Below are 25,079 nucleotides of genomic sequence, written 5' to 3'. Positions count from 1 at the left end.
AGCACATCCTTCCAACCAGTCATGTCAGTACAACTGAAAGAGATATTCCACAGCACAGCATGGAAGGAGAGGAATAGTTTACACAGAATCACAGAATCATTTAAGTTGGAAAAGCCATCCAAGATCATCAACCTTAACCTTTGCCCCAAGCTTAACCAAGGTTAAGTTGGTACCTTTGGTTGCCATTATATTTTCCAGGATTTCTGGCCAAGTTAAGGGCAATGAGTGGATCTTTGCAAATAATCCTCAACAGCTACTCTTTGGTTATTTTGCTACAAGCTGATTACTTTCTTAGCATCCACCAAGAAAAGAAGGATGTGAAAAGGTGGGAAGATCCCAACTCAACTGGAACTTTTACAGCTGTGGAAAGATTAGTGAGAACTGACTCTTTTTGTGAGACCAAGGCATGAATTGTACTTCTAAATACTTCTATGAATAATTAAAACCTTAGAAACATAATCATATGAAGACTAAAGCAATGTTAGCAACAATAATTTTTCTTTTCATTACAAGACATTTCTACAAGGAATTCAGAATTCTGAGTTATTTAATTTTTGCAAGGATTTGATTTAGTAAAGTACACTAGCGGATATTATTATACAAAGATGAGGAAAAAATACATCTAGAACTTACTTTCTGCAGGTTCCTTAGATCTTCTGCCACTGGAGGACTTCCTCAGGAGACTCCGTCCTGAGGTGAAGAGGCTGGTCAGCTCCTCCAGGGGACTGGTGGGTGTCCGAGAACGGGAACTGCTCTGACAGGATGACCCATAGGTGCTGACTGAGACACTGACCATCTTTCCTCCTTCTTGCAATGTGTTTCTGGCTGTAGAATGAGGCACTGATGGAGAGCTTCTTGAGAGACTTCCTGAATGTACAGAGTCATAAGGTGGAGGTCTTTTGAGGCTTAAGGGGGTAAGAGATCTACCCATACTGACAGGAGAAGGTGAGGCAGAGTGACTTTTAGGATAACCGTGTGGAGACTGTGTTCTGTATAAGGTAGAAGGATGAGGAGGTGAGGAGGTGTGCCCAGGGGTGCTAGTTCCATGAGATACTGTCTGGTCTTTCTCCAGTTTTTGATGGCCTGGTGTATGAGGTGGCAGTGAAGACGGAGAAGCTCCAGCTTGCTGTTTGATGTAAGACACATTTTCTAAGACGGGAAGCTTTGTGACCTCTAGTGGAGTTAGAGGAGACTCATCAGAATTTGGGGAACACTGCACTGGTGCTGGTGGGAACACCAGCAGTGGAGGTCTATGAGAAAGCAGGTTTGGAAATGGTGGGGGTATGTCACAAAGCAAGCCCTTGGGAGTAGATGGCACTGAAGACTTGGTGAAATCTAGGTCAGGCACTGTGGGAGTAGCACACTGAGAAGAACAAGTGTGATGGTCATATTCACACTGACATTTTGAATCTTGGCCTACGTCATCAAATATAGGATATTTCATTTCCTCATAGACTGCTTCGCTTTGGTCATCCTCGTCTTTTTTGAAGTCTCTGAGAATATTCCCAACCATTTCAATATAAACAGGCTCTTCTTCCTCTGTGTCTGGAGCAGGACTACTGACCTGTGAGAGCGAGGCATCTCTAGTGAGGGTTGTCTTCATAGGGCCATGCTTTTTGATATAAGTTTCATCAAAAGATGTGCTTAGCTGAGTGTTTGGGTTTCGCTTCGGCTTAGGAGGTGGAATCTTCTTTGTGTACTCATCACTGTGAGGTCTTGGTTTGGCTGACACTGAAAATAGAGCAGAACATAAACTCGTCAGAAGTCTGTAACACAATTTGTCAACCATAGGGTCTCTTTACAGTGTCATAATTCTGGAATGGATTTCCTGGGACCAGCTTGTTGCTGGTTTTCTCTGGTATTGCATCAATAGGACCCTATAAAAATACCACTCAACTCAAAACACTTCTAGACTTCCCCCAGAATGCTCTGACACTCCAGGATTAAGTAACTAGTGAGCATTTCCCTTCCTCCGAGACATCTGTTCTTTCCCAAGCTCTTTGGGACAGGAGACTTTCCATTTTTAAATATTATACTTTTCAAATACCACTGTGAGATTTTAAAGACCCAAAGAGTTGCTAACGACATAACACTAAGTATCAAAATTAACTCCTTTTGGTTCCAAAAGAACAATTAAGATCCTGGACAGTCATACTGGAACAACAGTGAGGTAACTGCAGTTACCTCAAAGTGATGAATCAAGATATTTTAATTTATAATAACTTCTTGTACAAAGCATAAGAATTGTCTTAGCACTAACTGAGAAGGAAAATACTCATACACAAACTGTAAATTCTGCTGTTGAGATAATCCTAGTGATTTATCTGAACTCCATTCTAGTGTTAGAATTTCATGCATCTCTTCATCAGATTTCTGTGAAGTCAAGGAATGACAAAGTATCTCACAGATTTGGATCCTTTCCACACTGGTTACTTATAGAAATCTTGTGTTTGAAATCATAAATCAAAACATTGTGATGAAATTAATTTGAAATGAGAGGTCAAGGGTTTCTTGGAAATTATCCTTTATGAATTAAACAACAAAGAAACTCATGCAAATTTCATTTTGTTCACTTTGCATAAAGAGCTAATAAAACATCTCATTAAATGTTAGGGTTAATAAAATGCCTCATTAAATGTTTAAGTGAAGTCAGTTTTTGCCCTAAGCAGACTCAACAAACTTGTTCAGAAACAAAATTTATCACATACACTAAACCTAGCTTGTATTTCTAGATGGTAATTGAAACCTCATTGGTAAGTTCCCCAGTTCAAACAAACAAACACACAGAACTAAACTTGTACCCTGGTTAGAATGGTAGCTTTCCTGCCTTACCAAATTTTGTTGTTCCTTGTAATTCACTACTGCATATCTGTCAGTTTGAACTCAATGCTCAGAGAAATTTCCAGACCCCTTCTGCTGACCCATCAGCAAACAGCCAACAAATATCTGATGCTAAACCAGGCAGGCAGCACTCATGGAGTTGAAAAGTCTCTTTTAGAAACAGCCATAAACATATTCCTAAAGCCAGCAATGAGGCAGTGCTCCTCCAGCTCAAAGACAGCATTTTGAGTCTGGGAGGATGCTGGCTCAGAGCTGGAAGACACCTGCATTAAAGTACCTTACTAATGTGATTTGGTCACTATCAGAGGAGAATTCAGACTGTGTTATCACTTTGTCACACTTGTGCTTTGATCTGCTGAAAAACTTCTGTTCAATTCCCACAAGGTGTAGCAGTAAAGGCAGATGATAAAAAAGTTTTGTCCAGAAATAAGGAGCTGTGAATGTGTGCATATATAAAGTAATGAGACTACTCTTTGTTAGCAGCATTTGTTTCAGCTTAACACATAACTAAGGCACAACAAAGCAAAAACCAAAAAAAATCTTGCCAGAATTAAAAGGAAAAAAAGACTCAAAAAATCATATTATACTTTCATGATAGTTCCAATTAATGTGCTCCACTTTGCAGCAGGCTAGGGACATGCAAAAGCTACCACATTGTAGTGTTTGGTAGCTTGATAGTTTTTCACTATGTGGATATATCCTAATGCATTTTAAATTTGTCTTTTTAATTAACCCAAATTAATTTTCTTAAATGTATTAGGCTAGACTTTTGGGAATAAGATGTAGGCTACCAGAATCATTTGGGCTTTGCAGAAAATATTACTTGTGATGTATTTGACAATACTAGCAGATTTTTTCTTGCCTGCTTCCAGCTAAATCACTACTTCATTTCTGTTTAGTGTCTTATTTGTATATTATGTTTTTATATATTATACTAGCACTCTCTCCAACCTCTGTTAAGCTGATTCACAACTCTGTCAAAACCAGTCTTATTCAGATTGCTGTCATTAAAATGAAGAGGCTGTCAATGAAACTGGCACAAACTGCCTGACCATTTGTGAACATGTTGTACAGACCTGAACTCTACTTCAGCTACATTTGAAAATCCTGTGTTTTGTAAACACAGACTTCTCACAGCCTTCAGTTCCCTTTGCATCACACTACCATCACTAGTGGATACCTGAGAAAGGAACATTTCCTGCTCCTCTGCTTCCTCAGATCCCTGTTCCCAGTGCTGCCTTTTACATCTTCTGTGCCACAGGTGTCATGCTGAGAATGTGCTGTCTTACAGCACAACCCCACTCTTTGATGTCTTTATCTGGATGGATGTTAATGATGGACAAAATAATCAAAAGCTGAGTTAATCTTGTGCTGTGATCATCCAAGGCTAATGTTAACTGATATTTTTTTCTAAAACCAGCCAAAAGTGTTCTAAAGTACTGTGTTTTTAAATTTCTGGAAAAAGCATATTTTCCTCTTCCCTCACTCCATTCTCACAACTTTTATCCAGCTGAAAAAGTTCTTCTACATGGGCTAAACCTGTGCTTGGGTGTTGGAGTTCCCATATACAACATCCACAGGTTATTGCATTACAAATGAGGCAATGAGAAATGTCTAGGAAAAACAATTGACATTCTGCCATCTAGTCTTATATTTTTGCATGGGTTGAAATTAAGTACCACAATGACACACAGAGCCTTATCTGCCATTGCATGATATGTAGCATTAGCCTAGAAAATATTGGTGACATTATCAACAAAAAGGTCAAATGACCTGGTTTTGTTGTATGAGACCGGGTAAAACATGACAATGTGATTTATTTTCCATTTGCCATTTAAAGAATATTTCCTCTGTGTAGTTTACTTTACTAAACCATCTATTTCCAGGGTGTGGTGTGTTACTGAGATCTTTTACCTTTCATGACAAATTGGACTTTTCAAACTAGAATTTTAAACTAAATTGTTTAAGTATTTTATAAACCTTTAAAAGTACTTTCTATATGCTGCACAGACCATGAATATTTGCTGCTATAAGACTCTCTAGAGAAAATAAAGAGGTAAATGCACAGATTTAATAAAAAAGAAAGCTTTTTATCATTACTAGGAACAGAGGAACTGTTCACACCCACTAGGAACTCCCTCAGCTGAAGGAGTATATTCGGGAGGCAAACTGGATTATCTTTAACAAGGCTATGATACAAGACATTTACATTCATTTAACAGTTTCTACTCTGAAATACAGCTCCCTAGCAAGGGCTGAACTCTACAGCACACCTGTTAATGGAATATGGATCATGAACTACTGGTCCAGCCCAGAACAACAGAGAAAAGTAACAGGAATCCTGCAGCTAAGCAGAGCTGTGCAAGGCTAATGAAAGGAGCAGGGAGCATTTGTGCAGTTCCTGTGTTCCCAACACTTGGCAGGGATAAATGTGCATGAATGCAGAAGCCCTGGCAAGATCCCATACCCAATGAAAGGAAATTATTTGGCAATCTCCAGGGAGGAACAGGCAAGATTGCTTAAAGTACTTGACATTTATCAGGCAGGAAAAGCATTCGGTGCCTGCTGGGTACATAAACTTCTATGAAAAGCAAACTATGGTGGCATATTGGTGATACACATCCTACCGTGTTGTCTGCTCTAAACATGGAGTAATTAAGTGCTTCTCTACATGAATTACTATGTCCTTGATGCAACTGTTGCCTGTAACTTGTGTTGAGACTCTGCCACTTGTATACATCAGAGCACACGAGTCCTGATCCAAAGCTAAGTGGAAGGAATGAAAGAATTGTTTCTTTCCCCACCAGGGAAAGAAACAATGCTTTCCTCAAGCATCCATCTCAAAGGGCACCACAAACCTCTTGTGAGTGCTTCCATTACAGACACACACAAACACGAGGCAGCACAGGCCTGTGAGGAGTTTGAGCCCATGGGAGGTGCTCAGGGGATGACGCCCAGAACTTGCTCCATGGTCCTCTGCCCCAGCACAGAGCTCTGAACGCTGTGCCAGCACCTCCTTGCTTGCACCAGAACCACCCAAGCTACCACAGCTCATAAACTGGAGGCACAATGATCCTTGCAAATAGAAGTGAACTCTCCATGTTTAGCAGGGCTCTCCTTCCAAGCAACCATCTGGCTCGAACAAACTTCAAGGGAAACAAAAGATGCAGCTCTAGTAACTCCAGGTCTCATCTGGAAGCAAGAACCACAGTGCCTAAAATAGCCTCATGGAAGCTCTACTGAAGCTCTACTGAATAAGGAGAATATGACATTTTTGAAATGAGATATTTGTAGTGCAAAGGTTATGCATAGCTTTCAGACATGCCCAGATAATCTCCCTTTCATAGTTAATTTTGGAAATAGACAATGCTTCTGGTATTATCCTTCTCTCTTTAAGGAGAGACTGAAATATGAAAATATGTTGTTAGATTGTTGTTTATTATTTGATCTCTGTATAAGGAAAACATCTATAAATTAAAATTAATGTTGTTATTTTATATTGTCCTTTGGGTATTTTCCAGCTTTTGCATTCTACAGACCAATTCAGTGAGATGTTCTGTTCACTGTAACAAAGAGAATAAAACCACAAACAGGAAAATTGTTCCCTTTCAATTTCTACAAGAGGCTATATATTCAATGAAGGAATGATTTGGGACCTACATTTTTAAAAAAATTCTTAAAAATGTGACTTTAAATGCAAAAGGAATTAATCTTGCTATGTTTTGGGGAGTACCTCTATCAAAAAGAGCCTCCAGGAGAGAAAAGAAATAGAATTTTTTTAATTAAACCCTGAATGTGCTGGATACTGAATCACAGATGCACAGATTCTGATTTACATCACATAACTCTAAAAAGAACATCCAGCTTTAGGGTAGTATGGAGCCTATAGATATATCTGCAAGTTCAAGTCTATGAACAAGCAGTTCATTTCATTAATGCCAGTGGGGTTACTTGCACAGGATTTTAAGTGCATTTGTGCACCAGTGCTTATATTGGGTTAGATTTCATTATCTCTGTAGATGAAGTTTGAATAGTCTTAGTGAAACTGATTTTTAAAAGGTACAGTCATCTGAACTGTGCAAAAGATTGGTACTCAGGAGACCTGAGTTTAATTCATCTCTTTTCATGGGCCATGGGGCTTCACCTATCATTTTACCTCCTAATATTTCATACCTTCCAATATATATATATATATATATATGTATATATATAATTTTACCTTCCAATATTTCTCTTCTGCCATGTTAGGCTCTAAGATATTTTACACAAGGGTTTTATTTTTATTTATTTGTTTATATCAAAACTTGCACAAGGCTTCTTATCATTGGAAAACAACAGTAGGAGAAAAAATTAAATGTAGTTATTGGCGACCTGCAGTGTTGAATATGCATCTTTTCTTCTCCAAGAAATGTCTGAAGGCAAATGCTCCTACACTGTGAACAGCCATAAAATATACACACAAGACACATCTCAGCAAGTGATTAATGAAGCATCATCAGTAATTTGAAGTAACATCAGAGAATGCATTTCTCTCAAGGAAAAAATCTGGCTCTCAAAATAGCATTGTCTTCATGGACACTAGGCTGTTCCCTGCAGGTTACCTCCTCCTTTCCTAAAAGATGCTCTAAAAGAAGGGAAGCACATGGGAGGAATAAAAGGACCATCTGATTAATTCAAACAGGCAATAGGTGGTTTCAGCACAATGGCTTCAAGAAGCACCTATTTCTTCCCCCCCTGAATCTATTAGCTCTTACTGGAAATTATTTGGGCATTTAAAGAGGACAAAACTATGCTCAAAATGAAAGGACTAAAAGTCAGTGTCATAAAATAATACTGTCGTGCTTCTTGTATGTCTCAAGGCTATGATTAAGGATATTTTCTCAAAAGTATTCAGGTCCTTTTATTTTGGCTATGACTTCTTTTGGCTTTTAAAATGATTGACTTCTGCTCTAATTCAAAGTGCTGGAGAGCTTGTGGCTCTGGGAGTGATAGTCCAGAATTAAACATCAGTACAACAGAGAATGGAATCAGGGCCTGCAGTTAAATCTAGTTCTGCATTGCTCCAGCACTACAACACCTGCAGCTGACAGGCTGGTTGGAGATATTCTGCTTCCAGGTTCAGCTCAGGGCTGTGTATCTGGGCCACAAAACTGAACTCCCAGCCCCTGCACCACAGCCCCTTACACTCTGCATATGCCAAGGTTGCCATACCTTCCTGGGGCTCACAAGAGCCAGTCATGGGCACCAGTGCCTTGCTGCCAGAACCTCCTTCCAGCACAGCAGGGGATGCCAGACCTTTGCTCTGCAGCATCAAGACAAGGGCAGACCCAGAGGTGCCAGGATGTGTCAAAACCTTTTCAGTATCAGCATGGGGCAGAGAGTCCCTACCCAAACTGCCACATCCCGGAGACTTCCAGGTTTTCTCCTTCACAGCCCTCTCCAAAAACTTTAAAAAAAATACAAAGGGAATGTCTCCTCCTGAATGCCCAGCCTTGTGCTCTCTCATATTTTGAACTTCACATCCTTGTCTTTTTAAAGACTGAGCAATTGATGTCCCTGATTTTTCCAGATAATATTTACTAGGCAAAAAGAAAAAAAGAATAGGGCATTTGGAAAATAATTAAAAATTATTTGCAGTCAACCTGTTCTGTACTATTCACTGAGGCTAAAAGTTATTGGCAGCCAGCACAGGCCTGGTAAGGCAGAAAAGCAAGACTTTGGATAATTAAGGAAAGAACAGTCAATCATCCTCCTTTTACAGAAAAACTGATGTGCTGAGTGCAAATGGAGGCAGATGAAAATCTCACAGTAACTTCTTTTAGGTTACTCTCTGGGTACCCATCTAGAAAAATATCCTTGAACTAATATGACCATTTATAAGGGGCCAGATCTCTGGCATTACATGAGTTTAAGTTATAGAAATTCCAATGGAAGAGGCTTTGAGGACAGAGAGGTGGGAGGATTACTGGGGAAAGATCCTCATGCTGCCCACACATGTAACGAGTCTTTTCAAAGTTCTGGTTCATTCTGAAGTCTGCAATAAGCAAAACAGGTTTTGCAACTAGTGTTACAGTGACAATAAAAATTTCTGTAACTCTATATACACTGAAGGAATTCTAGAGAAAGGCAATTGGTATGGAAATCTATCACAAGCATCATTAGTGAAGAATGTGCAAACAGAAATATTGAATCATACATGCAGACAAATAAATTTACAAAGTCTCTGTGCTTGCTTGTTTCTGTCTCTCATGTAGGAACCTGTACAGAGCTGGAGTATTGAGGGGTTAAGCATGTTCAGAGCAGAGTATAGTAAAACAGCCACAGAGTAATAACATCAGTAAAGCCCTTCTAATTTATAGTACCATTTATGGAGTCATGACATTGGGAAAATGAAACTTGAAGAGTTTGCTGGTTTACTGTGAATTAACTGCTACTGCTCGATTCTTATAGCTCCCCACAAACTGACTGCACTTCACACAGAGAACAGTCAGTGACACCAGCCTTACCCACCTCCCCAAATCAGTATTTTTGTTGTGGTGCAGTTCTCATGGAGCTGCCACCCTGCACTAGCTGCCCCTTCTCCCTCTCTGCAGCTATCCTGTAGATGCTCCCTGACTATCACACAGAAGATGGTGATGTTCTGAGTTTCTACAGGCTGTGCCATGGGATGACTGCAAGTGCAGCAGCATTTCTGTTGGCCTGTAGAAAGAAAAGATTTCTCCTCTGTCCAGAAAGGGAAGCTTCTGGTGGTGTGTGAAGAGCTAAGTCCCATCAAGACATGCCTACATCACATAAGCTTGGTGTGCAGAGGGCACCATGATAGCAGTGAGCCTTTGAGAGCTGAGTTGCTAATTCCTGTTACCTGCTGCCCAAAGGCACTGAGGTCCTCTGTGGTATTATCTGTCGATGCTTCTGTAAACAGAGGCAGACTCCAGTCTGAATGCAGCTCCTGGCTTCACAGGAACAACATTGCTATTGATTACTGGTTGTGACAGCTGAGGGCAACAATGTGGGAAATCATTTTCTGAACTTTCATGAACTTCTTGGAGAAGGTACAGCACACAGGCTCTCTGACCCAGTGCTCACAGACACACTGAATGAAACAAATCTCTGCAAGACTTCCTGGCTCTATGGGATTTCTAAAACCAGGACAAGCACCCGAGTAGTGAACTCTAACGTTATTTACTGGAGAAATGGTACAGAAAGAAATCAAACTAGAGCAAGAGCAAATGCTAAATGATACAGTAAGTTTAACTCATCTACTTTATTTATCTAGAAAAGTAGTCTGTATTTGTTCACTTGATTTGTTGTTTTGGTTCACAACCAACCAGACCAGAGCTCTAGCAATTACTATATGCAAAGTCTTGAATAATTTATCCAGAGATATGAGACTCCTCATTTTTCAGATCCACAGCAATGCCTATCTTCTATTTACAGCTAACATAAGTAGGTCAAGTGCATTATTTGCTTATATAAGTAACAATCTGTTTGCTGAGCTTCTAAAATAATTGCAGCCCATTAAATCAAACTGTCAGGCCTACCAAGGTGGTGGTGTGCAGAATACTGAGCTCATGGGCTCAACATGAGATGTACTGTGTCCAACTATTCCCCAGACACGGCAGCCCCAAACAGGCTCCCGTGCTTCCTTGGCATCTGCACCAGCGACAAGGAACCAACAGATTTCAGCAACACCCTCTCCCCCAGAAGTTCAGTGGGCTCTGCACAGTTCTTTCCTTGAGGCAGTTGTACAAAGCTGCCACTGACTGACACATCCAGCAGGTCCTTCCGCCACCACTGAGCTCACATTTCAAAACAAAGCACAAGGTTGATGGCCGGGGTCAGATGAGTCACCACAGCAGGAACAGCAGAAAGCAAATGAGACACAATGAACAAGAGTTCAGTGAAAGGGGCACTCTTTCCTCTCCCAAAAGGCTACAGGGTGACCCTGCAAAAGCAGTTTCTGTAAGTTGTCATTGAACGTTTTTTGGTGAATATGAAGACAGCTGAAGTGGACAGAACATTGCTGGAGCAGCTCACAGGCAGGCAGCAGTGCCTGGAAAAGTAACAGCAACAGCGCTATGGTCAGAGGCTGAGTGGTATGAAATACTCACTGTAATCAGCTTTAGGAAAAATTCCTCCCAGCTATTAATTTTACTTCCATCTCCATAGGGATGATTCCTCTTTCCTCAGCTCTAAATACAGTGTTGACAAAATTACAGACAGGCCACACTTTATCACACTCAGAGCTTCTCTGCGTGCCTGGCATCTATCATTTCATCCTGCATTTATTTGCAGATAGTGTAGTGAAACTAGTAGAGCCTGTAATAGTTTTGATCTACAAGGGTCAAGCAGCTGGGCCTAATCCCCATAAATTCACCTGGTATGACTGCAGTGGACAGTGCCATTTTGACGGTGTTTTGTGCAGTCTCAAACAAGTTTTAGGAGAAGCATCTCCTGTTACAAATGTGAGGCTTGACCTCATTGCTCCACCCAAGAAGCAAGATGGAGGATGAAAAAACAAAGTTGGAGCAGAGAAAGGAAGGGGAAAGCAGAAGTTATAGCAATAACCTTGTGTTTACAGCCTGTTTCATTTTGTTGTTTTTCAGAAGCGAAGCTCTTTGCAGGAATTCATCCCACCACCGAGGCAGCGTCTATTGCAGAGCACAGCTCAGAACAGCCTGAGTTCTGTGGGGGGTGTTACACACCATCTTCTGGGACTGCCTGTTCTGTAAACCCATGGCATTCAGCATTTCAGAGCTGCACCACAATGGCAACTAAGATTTTGCCATCCTTATTCACACTCTGCAGCATCAGTGATACCAACAGGAGGTTGAGAAAGGGAACTTGAGCAGTTCATGCACTGAGTGGCTGCTTGAATTCTTGGTTTCCACAGTGACTACCCTGAGTTCACAAATTAAACCCTGCCAGGTGTGTGGAATTTCACATTAGCAAGGATAGTGTTTTTCACATATTCCTTTCTCCACTCAAAACCCCATTCTACAGTGCTGCTCCCAAAAGCAGTGTCTCATCAGCTCAAGTTTTCAATGTGAGCATAAACATTCCCATCATAAGCTGATTGCAAATCACATCACTAAACAAAGCTTTTGTCACTATCTGTTTGTTACAAAGCAGGAGTCTGTGACACTGAGGGGCAAGTGAAATGCTCAATGTCATCTGAGCCAGTGGCTATTCCTCCACTTACACCCCTGGGAGACAATGCTTAGTATTATTTTACAGAAATCTCCATTTGGCATAACCCTTACTGACATGCAATCATGCATTTGCAGAACTGGGATCATATGGCAATGAGTCACCTCAGATATTTGGCCACACCTCCAGTAAAAGTTATTTCACCCTTAACAGAAAATAACAAATTCAGAATTATAGAACATTTTAAGTTTTCATGCCTTTGCTTGCAAACACTCACAATTAAGAAATTAAGTAGGCTAGACATCTTATAAAGCTTTTACATCCACACTAGTCCTATAGCTTCAAGTTTGTGCTTGGCACACTTTGGTATGTTTGCTTTTTTGGTTGTGGATTTTTTTTCTTTTAATCAAAAGATTACTTACCAACCTATTCACCAAAATTCAAATATTAAGTGACTTCCATTGTCATAAACAAAATCCTAACCCCATTGAAACTGAGACTTCTGGCATCACCCCAGTGATTCTAAGGCAAGGTTTATAGCCAGTCCATCCTTTTGTATTCTACAAGAGGAAATAGGAGAGAGGTCCATTTGCAGTCATGCATGGAGGGGAGAATACCAGCAATCTCCTTAATTCCACAATGCACCATTAGGGCCAACAACCCAAAGGTAATACTGCTGTTTTTTCCAAGCATGTTTATGCTCAGAGAATCCTATACTTGTAATATTTTTTTACCACTAAGCAGGGAGCCATAATTCTTCAATCCTTTTATGCAAGAGGGTCATGAATTTGAAGGTAGAATATTATTTATGATTGATTATCTCAGAGAAATTATGGAAACCATGGCAAATATTATACCATTGTACTGGAAATGGATATTAAGCTCTTGCTGATGTCAAGTATACCATGCTCCAGCTTTGTACAGCCCACTTCTAAGCTTTTTTTGGCTGAACTAGCAGCCAGCTCCAAACCATATCAGACTTTGGGATATTCTCATTTGACATGAACAGAGGTTCAAAGTTACTGCCACTAAAATCAGCACCAGAATTATTCGTGCATTGTTTCATATTTTGCCCTCTTGCATCTGTGAAAAGCCCAGGCTGGTACACTTGTGCCAGGCAAGTTGATGCACTGCAAGAAGGAAGCTGTGCTGTGTGGAGCTGTCAGTGCTGTGCACATTACCCCAGCACAGCAGTGTTTGCACATGGACGGACAGAAAAGCATGAAGTGCCAAACACAGTTGCAGCATGTCAGGCATATGTTGCCTGATGTCATCCAGCATTAAGCCAAGTGGAAGGGATGAAAGCAGCAAACCAGTGCACCAACCAAGATTACTATATTCAAACAGTCAGAAAGAAATTACCAATGAAACAGGCTGGCCATGACAGGATCTCACCTGGAGCTAGACTTGAGTCTCTTAGGATGTGATTCCGTAAGCACTGTGCATTCCCAGTAAAGCCAATGTGAGTGCAGGGGGCACAAAATGTTTTGAGAGCTCAGTCATGCTTCACTTCATGAGGATTTGTCTCATTTGGTTGTTAAAATGAGAAGAGAATTAGGGCACCAGTTAAAAATAAGGTAAGACAAAGAGGTGGAAATCCAATGTACTTGCTCTGTAATAAAACCCACAGCTGTTTTGTGTTTTTTTTCTTTAATTCCAAGTGAATTTTGCCACACACATCTATTATCACAGACCAGCTCTAAAAGTAAACAGAGGCATTAGGATTTCAGTCTGATCCTTCAAGCCCTTACTCTTGTAAGTCCACAATGCCTTTAACAGAAAAACATGCCGAGGACAGTATGTGAAACAGAAGTGTTACAGGAGTAATAATACAGGAGTATTCTCAGATTGTTATTTTTGCAGTTTCAGAGGCATTTCATTTTACTTAACAATTTGTGATGTGCTGTCAAAATAAGGCAAGAGAATTAACCTGGATTTCTCCTCCCCTCCTCTCCTGGCCTTGACTTCAGAGCTATTCAGTGAAGCAAAATAATGCAAGAATCTAGTATTTCATAGTATTTCAGCTCATAATATTTCAGTACTATGGTCCCCTGAGGCATAAACAAAACAAAAGATGAAATAAAGTCACAAATATGATGACTTACAGTGACCTGCTGACAATGAATAAGTTTATTGATATTATAACCTTACAGTTACATAGGGTCTGTCTATCGAGGCTGCAAATTAACCATGCAGTGAACAAGACCACCCACACTACAGCTTTCTTCAGAGACTCCCTCTTCGTTCTGGTCTTTCTGGCAGAGATTATTGATTCAGACACCTCAAAGAGCACATCTGAAGTACTTCCAGGAGTGGGTTGGCTCTAAAAGCAGCCTAGTGACTTCCATATGATGTGAAACCTGCGCTAATACTCTGTCCTAGATCCCAGGTAACTGCATGAATAAGTGGTTCACATTTCCTTGCCTGATTGCCATGTCCAGGGGCTACAGTGACCTGTACAGTCAGAGGAAAGCAGCCTGAGAAAATCTCCCACAGTTTGTCTGCTTTATGCCCAACACTGCTCTTAGGTCTGAGACGGTTCAGCTAATTCCAGGGCAGAATGATGTGAATTCACCAGCAGTTTGGACCCAGGGTTGTGACCAGGCTTATAAATTCTCCTGAGCCCTGGAGCACTGGGGCTCTGCACTGAGTGTGCAGAAAAGCCCACATGCTCACAGCAGGAGTCACAAATGTTTAGCAGAGCTTGCTGGCCTCAGCTGAGGGCAGGCAGCTCCTCTTGGACTAGCTGCATTTGCAGTTAATCTGGTAAATCAGAAAAATACTCCCTGAACTCACATTATTGAGGTTTTTCCATTATCAAGAACATCACAGCTTCCATCACCCTTGAGAGCAGAGCAATAGCTATACTGCAGGGGAGCTGCACATTTAATTTTGGGCTTTTTTAGCTTAGGTACAGAGTCTCAGCAAATGAGCAACATCCTATCGTGAAAAGAGCGAGGAGGAATATATAAAGCAACTTTGTTAAATTAAGAAGAATTAAAAAAACGTCACTAAGTACACAGGATAGACTAGCAGAACACAGCTAAAGTACCAACTGCCAAGTCCTGGGCATTGTGTGATTCCCAAGTGGGTAACAAAGCTTCGTGTCTTTTACCACTGCCTGGTCTATTTTCTGTTCAATGCTTGCAGCTTCCATTAGCATTAATGAGTATGCATATGTGCCTTGAGGGTAAGAACATATTCCCTCTGTGGCTTCAAAACTTGTTTATAAATCCCTCCAAAAATCACATTGCGTTCATTGCTCTGCACAGAAAGCTATTATAACAGCTATAAGAACTGCTATATTGGTTCCCTCTTTTCCCCTTGCCCTTGCTTATCTGAGGGATGAGGAAACAGACCTGGAAAGATGAAGGGCTGAAGGAGGTGATGCAGGGAAGTAAACCAGTTCTGGAAGCTGCAATCTGAAAACTGACTTGCTGCAGGGAGGGGCAAACTGAAGTCTTGGAAAAAGCAGAGAAAACCAAATCCCAAAGCACTGAAAAAGTACTCCCACCACCAACACCCTAAAAAACAAAGCCTTTCAAAGTCTCTAGGTTATTCAATACTAGAGAATAGACCAAAATCTTTGCCATGTCCTACCTGCTTGAATGCAGGTCAGTGGGAACAAGCTGCTGAGCAGAGTCCCAATGGTCAGGCCAGTGCTGCCCTCCACCCTTCTGATCCCTGGGGCAGCAAGGGGGCTGTGAGGGGAAGGGCTGAGCAAAGGGAAAGACATGCCAGGGTTCCATCAGGAATTGCATGGCTCTAACGTTGCTGAATGCACCATATGCATCTCCATGCCACCTGGACACACAGGGAACATCCTTCTCTGGAGTTAGGCATGTTAGTCAGAAAGCAAACTCCACCTCCTTCTGCTGACAATAAGGTCTGTGATTTCTGACTTTTCTTGCTTTGACTTTCCCTTCATCAGTGCCAGCCCTTCTCCTGATGTGCAGAGATTCAAGTTAAGCTCTCTCAAGCCTCACAGGCTGCAAGGGAAACAGTGCAGCATACAAACAATTATGGGTAAGACAGCACTGAGATCAAGAATCAGATTAAGTTATGTGAAGGAATACGCATTGCTCTACACACGGCTCCATACCAGCTCACATTATACCTATATAGCTAATGTGAACCAAGCTGCAGCTTCCCACAGGGAAAAGGGCTGTGCTCAAAACACAGTGCAGGCTGTGAAAGAGGAAAATGAGCTGTGAAGTACACAGTGCACCGTTGGCAAGCACTGAGGCCTCTCAGGCACAATGACCCACTGCAGCTCAAACTGAGCACATGGCTGAGGAGCCCGTGGCCTGGGAGGATGCTCTGGAGCTGGAGCTCAGGGGGCAGCACACCCGTGCTGCTCGGCCATGCTGCCCTTCCTGTCCCAGGCCCACATCCCCCACTGCAGCAGCACCTCAGGCCAAGTGACAATGGCCCTTGCTGCAAGGGAGTTCATTGCAAGAGCCATGGCACAGGCCTGGTGCTCACTGCACAGCAGGACGCTGCTCGCCAGCCCTGCCTCCCCACTCATCGTGGGCTGTGCCCCAAGACACGTCCTGAAACACTGCACTGAGCTGTGTCAGCCCAGGCCCTATGGCAGCAGGAGGCCAAGCACATAGCCCAGAGCAGGAGATCTGAAACTGCCCACAGGTCAACCCACCAGAACTCATCTGTCAGTCCCTTTAGACTGGTTAGGTCTGAGTAGGGCTCATTAATGATATTTCTTCCTTTGGTAGGCATGGATGAAAAGATCTGGGAATAAGATCTGGCTGTAAGGAAGGAAATGTCATGGTTATCACAGAGGACACTATTTCAAAGTTCAGGTTAAATACGTTATTCACTAAGGTAGGAAATAAAAGGAAACCAGCTCTGTGTAAAACCAGAAAAAGTGCTAAATCCCTTTAATCCAAACTCTGCTTAATGAGAGTAGCAAAAGTTCAAATTTACAATGAAGAGTCACCAGTCTAGCTCACAGAAAACTAGATTTATGAGAGAGACCAGCTGGACTGCAAGCCCAGTTACAGTTCCTGTAATTGCTTTTCTCCTGAGAAAAATTTTCCTTACAGGCTGCCCACCTTTAGAAATTGCTGAGCTCACTGCATGGACTTAGAAGGCAGCAGCAAGAGGGATATCTTCTTTCCCAAGACACTTGGAAGGAAAACACTAAACAAATTGAGAGGGTTCAAGAGCTGGGTGCCCTGCAAGTATTTTCTCACATCAGAGGTAATTTTCATTTGGCTTATTTTGAAAATGCTACTCTGAGTTTTAACTGTTATCTATGTGTACATGTTTGTATGTATGCAAGTATATAGAACCTACTTTTTCACTACACTACTCATATCTTTTTTATTTGCACTGCAGCAGATCTGTAGACATGCGGTGATCATATCAAAAAACACTGCTTGAGGCTGGTTACATCAACCAATTATACTGTTTTATTACTTCCTTTTTCTGTGAGATCGGGCACTGAAAACAAATCAATTAATTACACTCCTGCATTTTCTCAATAAAAAGCCTTTCAGGATCAAGATTAGATATGCTTTCCATGCTGAAACGTTATTTTAAATTACCCTTTCCAGAACACTTCTCACTTCCAATGTGTGATGCATGGGGCACAGCTCCATTTGTTTGCTGTTCCTACCAGAGTTTGAAAACTCTGAAGAAAAGACAACCCACATTTTTTAAAAAACACTTTCTAGAAATCTGTCACGGAGGAGAAATGCATTGGGTGGAAGGCGTTCAGTGGGTGCATAAGAGAGGCAGCCAGAAGAGTAAAAAATGGAATATTAAAGCACAAGAAGGACAAAAACTGTGGAAACATGGCAACAAAGCTGAAGTCAAGTTAAGGAGAATGACGCCTTTAGGCTGGAGAGGGCTCTGTCAGGCAGAGCCAAGGTAGGCTGGGGTAAACAAAACAAACCCAAGTGTTGCCATGCAAGGGCACAGGGGCAGAGCCAATATGGGTCACTGCAACCTAAGGGAAGATTCTCACACTCCCACAAAGGTGGAAGCCAGAGCACTTATAGGAAAAGTGCATAGGACCAGTGTGGGTGTTACTGCTGCTATTTGTGCTTCAGGAGGAAAAGGTCCTGCAAGCTCAAGACCAGATTTCTTCTGCCCTGTCAGCAGTAAAGTCAGACATAATCAAACCAATCTAATGTTATGGCAGATATTATGATGGGATAGATTCAATATTTTGATTTAACCATGATCATAAAGAGTATCAAAGTTACTATCAGTTACTGCTTTTGATTCTATAAAACAGATCACTATCAAAAAGTAAAAAGAAAACATGTTTAAAAATAAGGTTTTCTAGAAAATGTAGCAAATTCCTTTTCAAAGTAGCCACAGGATTAGACAATAGACATTATAGTGTGAAATATTCTGCACAGCTATAAAATAATTGAGCTGGGAACAATTTTGTGACAGCTTCTTTGTAGAGATTCCATGGTAGTTGATGGAGAAACAATAGGGGTTTTCATCATTATTTTCCATAGTTCCTGGAAAAAGCTGTAGTCATTCAGCCTGCAAATACCACAAGTGCATGCAAATGTGTGAGACACATGTATATACAAATATTTGGGTACAATATAGACAACAGTGACTGAAAGTTAAGTCTGCCTGTTCTTGGACCTGAGCTTTCAAAGATATCCAAAAGAAAATATTAATATTGTATCCTATGGAATTTCTCACCAGAAATTGGGAAGAGGCAGACTTACAATATCTTGAATTCAAAGCTACTAGAAGGAGAACTGCTTTACATAGGTAAAAGCATAACTAATGGCCCACAAAAAAGAAAAAGACTAGTAGAATCAGGGCTTCACAGAATTCTCTGAACAAAATTTCAGATACTAAATTTGCTGGGAATTAATTTTAGAGCAACAGCAATAATTTAATATTCAGTGACAAAGCTTGTCTAATATTTCTATCAATCAATACTGCAGGTAATGAACCTTGACTTCCATCTGTTCTGCTCATCTTTAGAGGTTCTCATCAATGTATGACCATAGTTTTTATATAAACATTCCTATATTATCCAGATCACTGTGAAAATTCATCACAACAAATGTTACCTTGGAGCACACAGGTGATAGCTAAGCCTCTCCTAGTGAGAACAAAACATCTCAGAAATCCACTCTGTTCATCTAAACACCATATTGTACCAGCCTTGAGTATATCTGTGTTAAAAAATTGGCAGCTCCCTTTAAAAAGAAACGCCAAACCAAACAAAAAAACCCCTACAATATGATCTTTCTATGTATTGAAATCAGGGGGTCATAGCATGAATATAGCTAACAAGTATTTCTGGCCACAACACCAAGCAAAGTGATACAGACAAGGAGGACAATGTGCTGCATCAAAACTGATACACGCAACACAGCAGTGGGAGACACCAGCACTAATCAAACCATTTGTCCTTATGGGTTCCTTCCTACACTTCACACTGTGAAGCAGAGCCATCCTGATCTCTCCTAGGAGAGAGTACAGCTGGTCCTACTGCTGCACAGAATGTATTTACAGCATGGAATAAAGAAAGGAGATGCTCCCTACAGTCAGCCCATCTTTAGCAGTGCACAGTAAGGAAGCAATATCCTTACTAAAACTATTTGTTAATTCTCTTCTGAATGCTGCACTGGCTGAAACATAACTGGGAGGAACGGGAAGAGAAAATCTAGACTCAGACACAAACAGAAGCTTTGGGCAATCCATTATATCATCCTGGCTAAAAATTTTACTGTTGGATGATATTTTCTTGCTGTGGAGTTTCAAGGCCATGCAGTATTCTTTTTATTTCTGTTTTTCACTCCTTTTTTTGAGAGGAGCCCTTTCCAGAGCCATGGTTTGCACCATGCTAATGATACAGTCAGTGGTCCTTGACTGGTGGGCAGATAACATTGGCCTACATTCCAGCTGACAGCAATCTCTTCTCCACTTCACTTGGAATAAATTCAACTCATTCTCCAGTATACATCCAGACCATGTAAGTGGTGCATCTCTGTGACAAATGCCAAAAGCAAAACTATCCAGAACAGTTGGATAGTTGGTCCAACATTTAGACATGAGTGGTCTAGGATACCTGTGTTGGCATTGTTACACAAGTAGGGAAACATAAAGGTAATTCTTAAATGCGACAGGGTAATATTAAGACTGGGTCACCAACCCCCTTTTTTTCCAAAGAATTACAGTGTTTACCTTCAGTCCTGTCAGGTAGTTTCCCACTTTTGCTTGTTGTTCCAGTGTTGACTGTTTCAGAGGAGGTGCTCAGTTTGGTGTTGGGGTCTCGTTTCGGTTTTGGAGGCGGCTGCTTTCGAGAGCTGCTGCTCTCATCATCGGTTCCTCCAACTGAGTGAAGAGACTGGGATCTGACAGTGAAGCCACTGGAGCAGGGGTGTGGCAGTCTGTCCTGAGGAGCAGGCATTGTCATAAATCCCATGCGAAAATGTTTCCCCACGTAGCTGCCTTCATTTCCTCTTGCTACTTCTCCACCTATGCTGTAAGAGAAAATACAAATATAAGTAAAAGGTGTTCCTTTGCCTGAACTATACCTGGAACCAGGGTCTCAGTTCTGCCTGTGACAAGCAGATCTTGTTTTTGAATTTGAAAACAAGCAATACTCTTCCCTGAAAAGAAGATGACTACTAGAAAAGTCTATTTTTCAATTTAAGCTGCCAAAAACTGAGACATAGATACACTTCTGTGCACTCAGAATTTTACAAGAAGAAATCAAGAAAAGCTTTTGTCAGGTTTCATAGTATTGTAACTAGAAATTTTCTGAGAACAAATTTCAAACATTGAAAGTCAGAACTGAGTTTTCAGGAAAACAGGAGACTGTGAGTAGGGAAAAGAATAACACATTAGAAATACAACATGGTGTATTGATCCACACTCTCTGACACTCATATTTGACTACAGATGCTCATGTAGCTTGGGAAACAAGGCTCATGACATCCAATCAATCTTTTCCCTTGAGACTAAAAGGTAGTAAAGAAGAAATGTTCTAAAAATTACTTGGATATAGGAAACTCAACATTACATCAAATCGACATAAATCTGCAACACAAGCAGCTTCAGACTAGTAAACTACAAGTGCAGGAGATGAAAAGCCCATGGACCGTGGGACAACAGGAAGAAAATAACCTCCAGCCATTCAGAAACACAGGCAAAGGAGAAGGAAAATTCAGTTGAAACAAGTGCTACCATACCAAATACTGCATTTTCCTGTGGGTGGCATGACTGAGAATTTGATATTATTCCTGTTCCACTAATGCTTGTCAGTTCTGAAAAACAGCTCTTACTGGTGTTTATACTGCAAACCACCAGCACATTTCAATTCAGGGAAGTCAGTGACTACACAAAGAAACTCAGCAACACACACAGGTCAACGTGGGCCTCTGCAAGGAGGTTTGAAACAGTATCACTGTGGGCACATAGAAATGTCAGTACAAGAACTGTGAAGTATCAGAAAGCTCTAATTAGCTCCTGTTTTCACACAGAGTGAAGTTTTAAACTTCTCTGAAAGTTTCTTACTTGATGTTGCCTTGGGCTGGTGCAGTTAATTTGGTGCTGGAACATATTTTCCTTTTTAAAAGATAAGAACATTTCTCAAAACATTGTGAAGAGCAAGCAAGGTCATCTCATTTCCTGATATTGTCCCCATCTTCACTGTAGGTAAAACACAAATTGTATCTCACTGTCCTACAAGCATCAGACTGGCAATGAGCAATATACAGCTTTGTGCATGATAAAGAAGAACCTTATTTGCATATTACTCTCCCTGTTTTTTATTCCATTTCCTCTCCAAGTGGAGATGTCCAGTTTCAAAACTTGTTGACAGCAGAACAAGTCTAACTGACCAAGTGTCACTTTCCAGGGGCACTGACACCCACCCACATATGTAAATGTGTGCACACAGCCACACGTGTGCACACACTGGTCCATGCTCATAACCAAGTTGTTGCTAAATCCTAATTGGCATCAATTCCAAAGGGATTTGCAGCCAGAAAGATCAAAAGGTAGAACTCATTAACTTGAATATTTCTAAAAAACCTGTAGCTAGTTTGAATGATTAACTATGCCTCTACTAATCTTTCATAAATTGTTCAGAAAATCATATAATCCTTTGACACTGGACTACAGAAAGAGCCTGTCATATTATTTAAAGAAGATTACTATCCAAACATGCTGAAGAATGCAGGTGGGGAGTCTGCTTCCTTTCTTTAGTCCATTGGATAATCACATTTAGCAAAGAAAATTTCAGTTTGCCATGTCTCCAATGTTGCAATTCTTAACAGTTTACACTATTTAATTACTGCATTTACTTCACTGCTGCATGAAGGTGTTTGAACCATTCACTATAAGCTAGGTTCTTTTCCATACAGACTTGCACAAATCCCTCCGAGGTGATATATTTCACCCTTGTCTTAAGAATACACAGAACTATATTTATATGAAGCATGGGAGGATTTTTTTGCCAAACTGCTGCATCTTGTATTCCAGAAATTAAAATTTACAAAAAGTATGCCTGATATCTAAATGCACTGTCTTATTAAACAATTAAATATTTCCTTTTGTTCCCTGCCTTAATTTTTCATTCTTTACTGAATTTCAACATAGATGAAACCCTCACCTGCTTCCTATGCTTTCTTCAGAACAAAGAGCCTATAGCCAGGTCAGAGAGAGGTTGTGGGTACAGATGAGAACAGAACTTGCTGCTGTTCAGCATCACAGCTGGTCTTTCTTTCCTACATCCTCTGCTCAGCTACCAGGTAAAAACAGCAGGGCACCATTTTCCCATTTTTGGCCACATTTGAAAGAGGATCCATTTGTCTTTCAATGTAGGAGCAAATGCTCAGCTGCTGATGTAAACCACAAGCTGAAGAAGACCAGCCTCTAATCTTTGGAACTGCCCCAGTCATTGGCCAGGATTACAAAAGGCTGTTCCTAATGCCGGTAGCAAATCCCAGTATGGGGCTGTTATTCCCAGTATGGGTGTTTCCCAGCTGAGTCAAACCAGTTCACACCAGCACAGCACACAGTGGGTGCCAATGCAGACCAAAATCCCCAGAGTGTAAAGAGAAAGGAATAACTCCAGACTCCCACCCAGAGCACAAGTTCAAAAGCAGGATGGCAGATGTCAAACATGGCATCCCCTGCCCTCAGGCAGCAGTGTCCTGAAGGTCCATTTGGGCTTGTGCAATGCACAGTGCTGCTGTGACACCATGAACCCAGACTGAATGAAAGGATTTATTTATATACTCCTCCTGCTCACAGCCACAGGAATTGGCTGGGGCTAGCATGTGTCCCACTACAGCACAACAGGCTGACAAAGATTTACACATAACTTACTGTGCAGCAATGACTACAGAGACAGTGAGAGAGAAAGCAACTGTGTAGGTCTCACTCCATTATTTCTGACAGGTAAGACTCTGTGCTACTCATTGTACTGATAATGAGTTCTATTTCATTTCAAAACTGTATTATGTGAGTTGCTGCAGGTATTACATAGTTTATTAATATATATGGAAATGCAGATTTGGATTATTCCTCTGGAAGTTTCAGTTTGAACTTGGCCAGGATCAAATGTTTCTCTGACAAAAAATTATGTACAGCATTAAACAACCATTAAAAATGCAAGACATTTGTCTGCAAAGAGAGCCACGATTATATAACAATAAAATTAATCATATGATCACTCAAGTTAAACACATCGAAGTTGACTTGCTGAAAATGCACTTCAGTGTTTGCCCAGTCTAGTGACTGATGCTGCCACGGGTGGAGAAAAGGGCAGTGCCAAGGTTGGTGTCAGACACATTTAAGAAGATTGTTGTAAGCCATCTCTCCTTTCAGAAACACATTACAGATCTTCTCCAAACCCAGCTAACCAGGCCAATGCAGACCAAGTGCTACTGGGTTACATGCTCTCTCCATGGATGCACTGCAAGGGAAGCAAGATCCCACCCCTCTCCCTCTTCCACACAGTGACGGAATTAAATCATTACAACAAATACCAAAACAGTTGGATCTGTCTTAAACCAGTAACAGCAGATTCCAGCTTTCATTTCTAAAATATGAACAAGAGATTTGTCTGATGGATCCAGTGAGTCTCATTATATCTCCATATAGGTTTTCTCTGTCAGCTGAGTTTTTTGAGGTCAGAACTGGGCTAGCATTAAACCAAGCTGGCCTTGCTGCTCCGACAGCAGTGTCAGCTTGCTGGCATATAGGCTGAGGTCATGGCAGGGCTGGACAATTCACAGCTCACTTCTGGTGCTCTGCCTGCCCTTCTCTACCAAGCAGATACTGGAGTATTGATGTAACTGCAGCACAGAATAATGGAAGAACATCTTTGAAGAACTACAGAAGAGAAAGTCTTTTATATGATTCATTTCATTACACATCACAAGAGTGAAAGTTACAGAGGAAGACTAAACATTAAAAATGAACACAGAAAGTACTTTAAGTGCAAACAGTATGAGGAAAGTCATTCCACCTTGCTTTGCCATGAGTCATAACACTCCTGTTGACTGTGAACATATTTTCAAGTTGTTAAGTTAGAAAACTAATACAAATAAATTTTTATCACATTAATGAAAAATACATGGCAAACAGAAAGTATCCAGAGACCACCCGCATCAATCAGGGTGGTCTTTTTAGTTTGCATTGTTCCTATGTAACATTGCAAAGAACAAGTTTAATTTGCTGTGCAGTTTCATTACTTGGCCAAGACAGAAACTGAATTAATTTCTGGAAAACAAATTAATAGTTGTATGAAAACTTTAGTTTTACTTGGTGTCACTGTTTAACTATAAACAAAATGGAATATTAAATTCTTCAGTGCAGCTGTAAGGAGTAGAAATCTTGGACTGAGACCATAAAGTCAGAATACCCTGGAGATGTATTTTCTTCCCAGCCATCTATCTACTCTTGTTCTTAGTTTTTGTGCAAAACTTCTCTTATCAGTTTAAATTTACACTGGATTATTTAAATCCCTCAGGCACCAAGAACCACTTTGTAGTTCTCCTCATCTTTGTATGGGTTCCTTTTTACTTCTTGGGCTGTTTTACTTGGGATTTTCAGCTTTTTAGAGACGA

The 25,079-nt window shown here is 40.9% G+C and overlaps 1 protein-coding gene across 2 annotated transcripts in view; it reads right to left on the bottom strand.

Moving 5' to 3' along the window:
• The window catches only part of NYAP2 (neuronal tyrosine-phosphorylated phosphoinositide-3-kinase adaptor 2), a 155,286-nt gene that overhangs the window by 47,346 nt on the left and 82,861 nt on the right, over window positions 1-25,079 (bottom strand). For both annotated transcript variants that reach the window (XM_056498568.1, XM_056498569.1), the window contains 2 exons: window positions 20,182-20,480; window positions 634-1,731 (listed from right to left, as the gene is read on the bottom strand). In XM_056498568.1, coding sequence (XP_056354543.1) covers window positions 634-1,731; window positions 20,182-20,480 — 1,397 coding nt within the window. The remainder of the gene's footprint in view (window positions 1-633; window positions 1,732-20,181; window positions 20,481-25,079) is intronic.

The sequence above is a fragment of the Oenanthe melanoleuca genome, chromosome 9 (assembly GCF_029582105.1).
Source record: "Oenanthe melanoleuca isolate GR-GAL-2019-014 chromosome 9, OMel1.0, whole genome shotgun sequence".
NCBI lineage: Eukaryota > Metazoa > Chordata > Aves > Passeriformes > Muscicapidae > Oenanthe > Oenanthe melanoleuca.
This window is presented reverse-complemented; position numbering and strand designations above follow the sequence as displayed.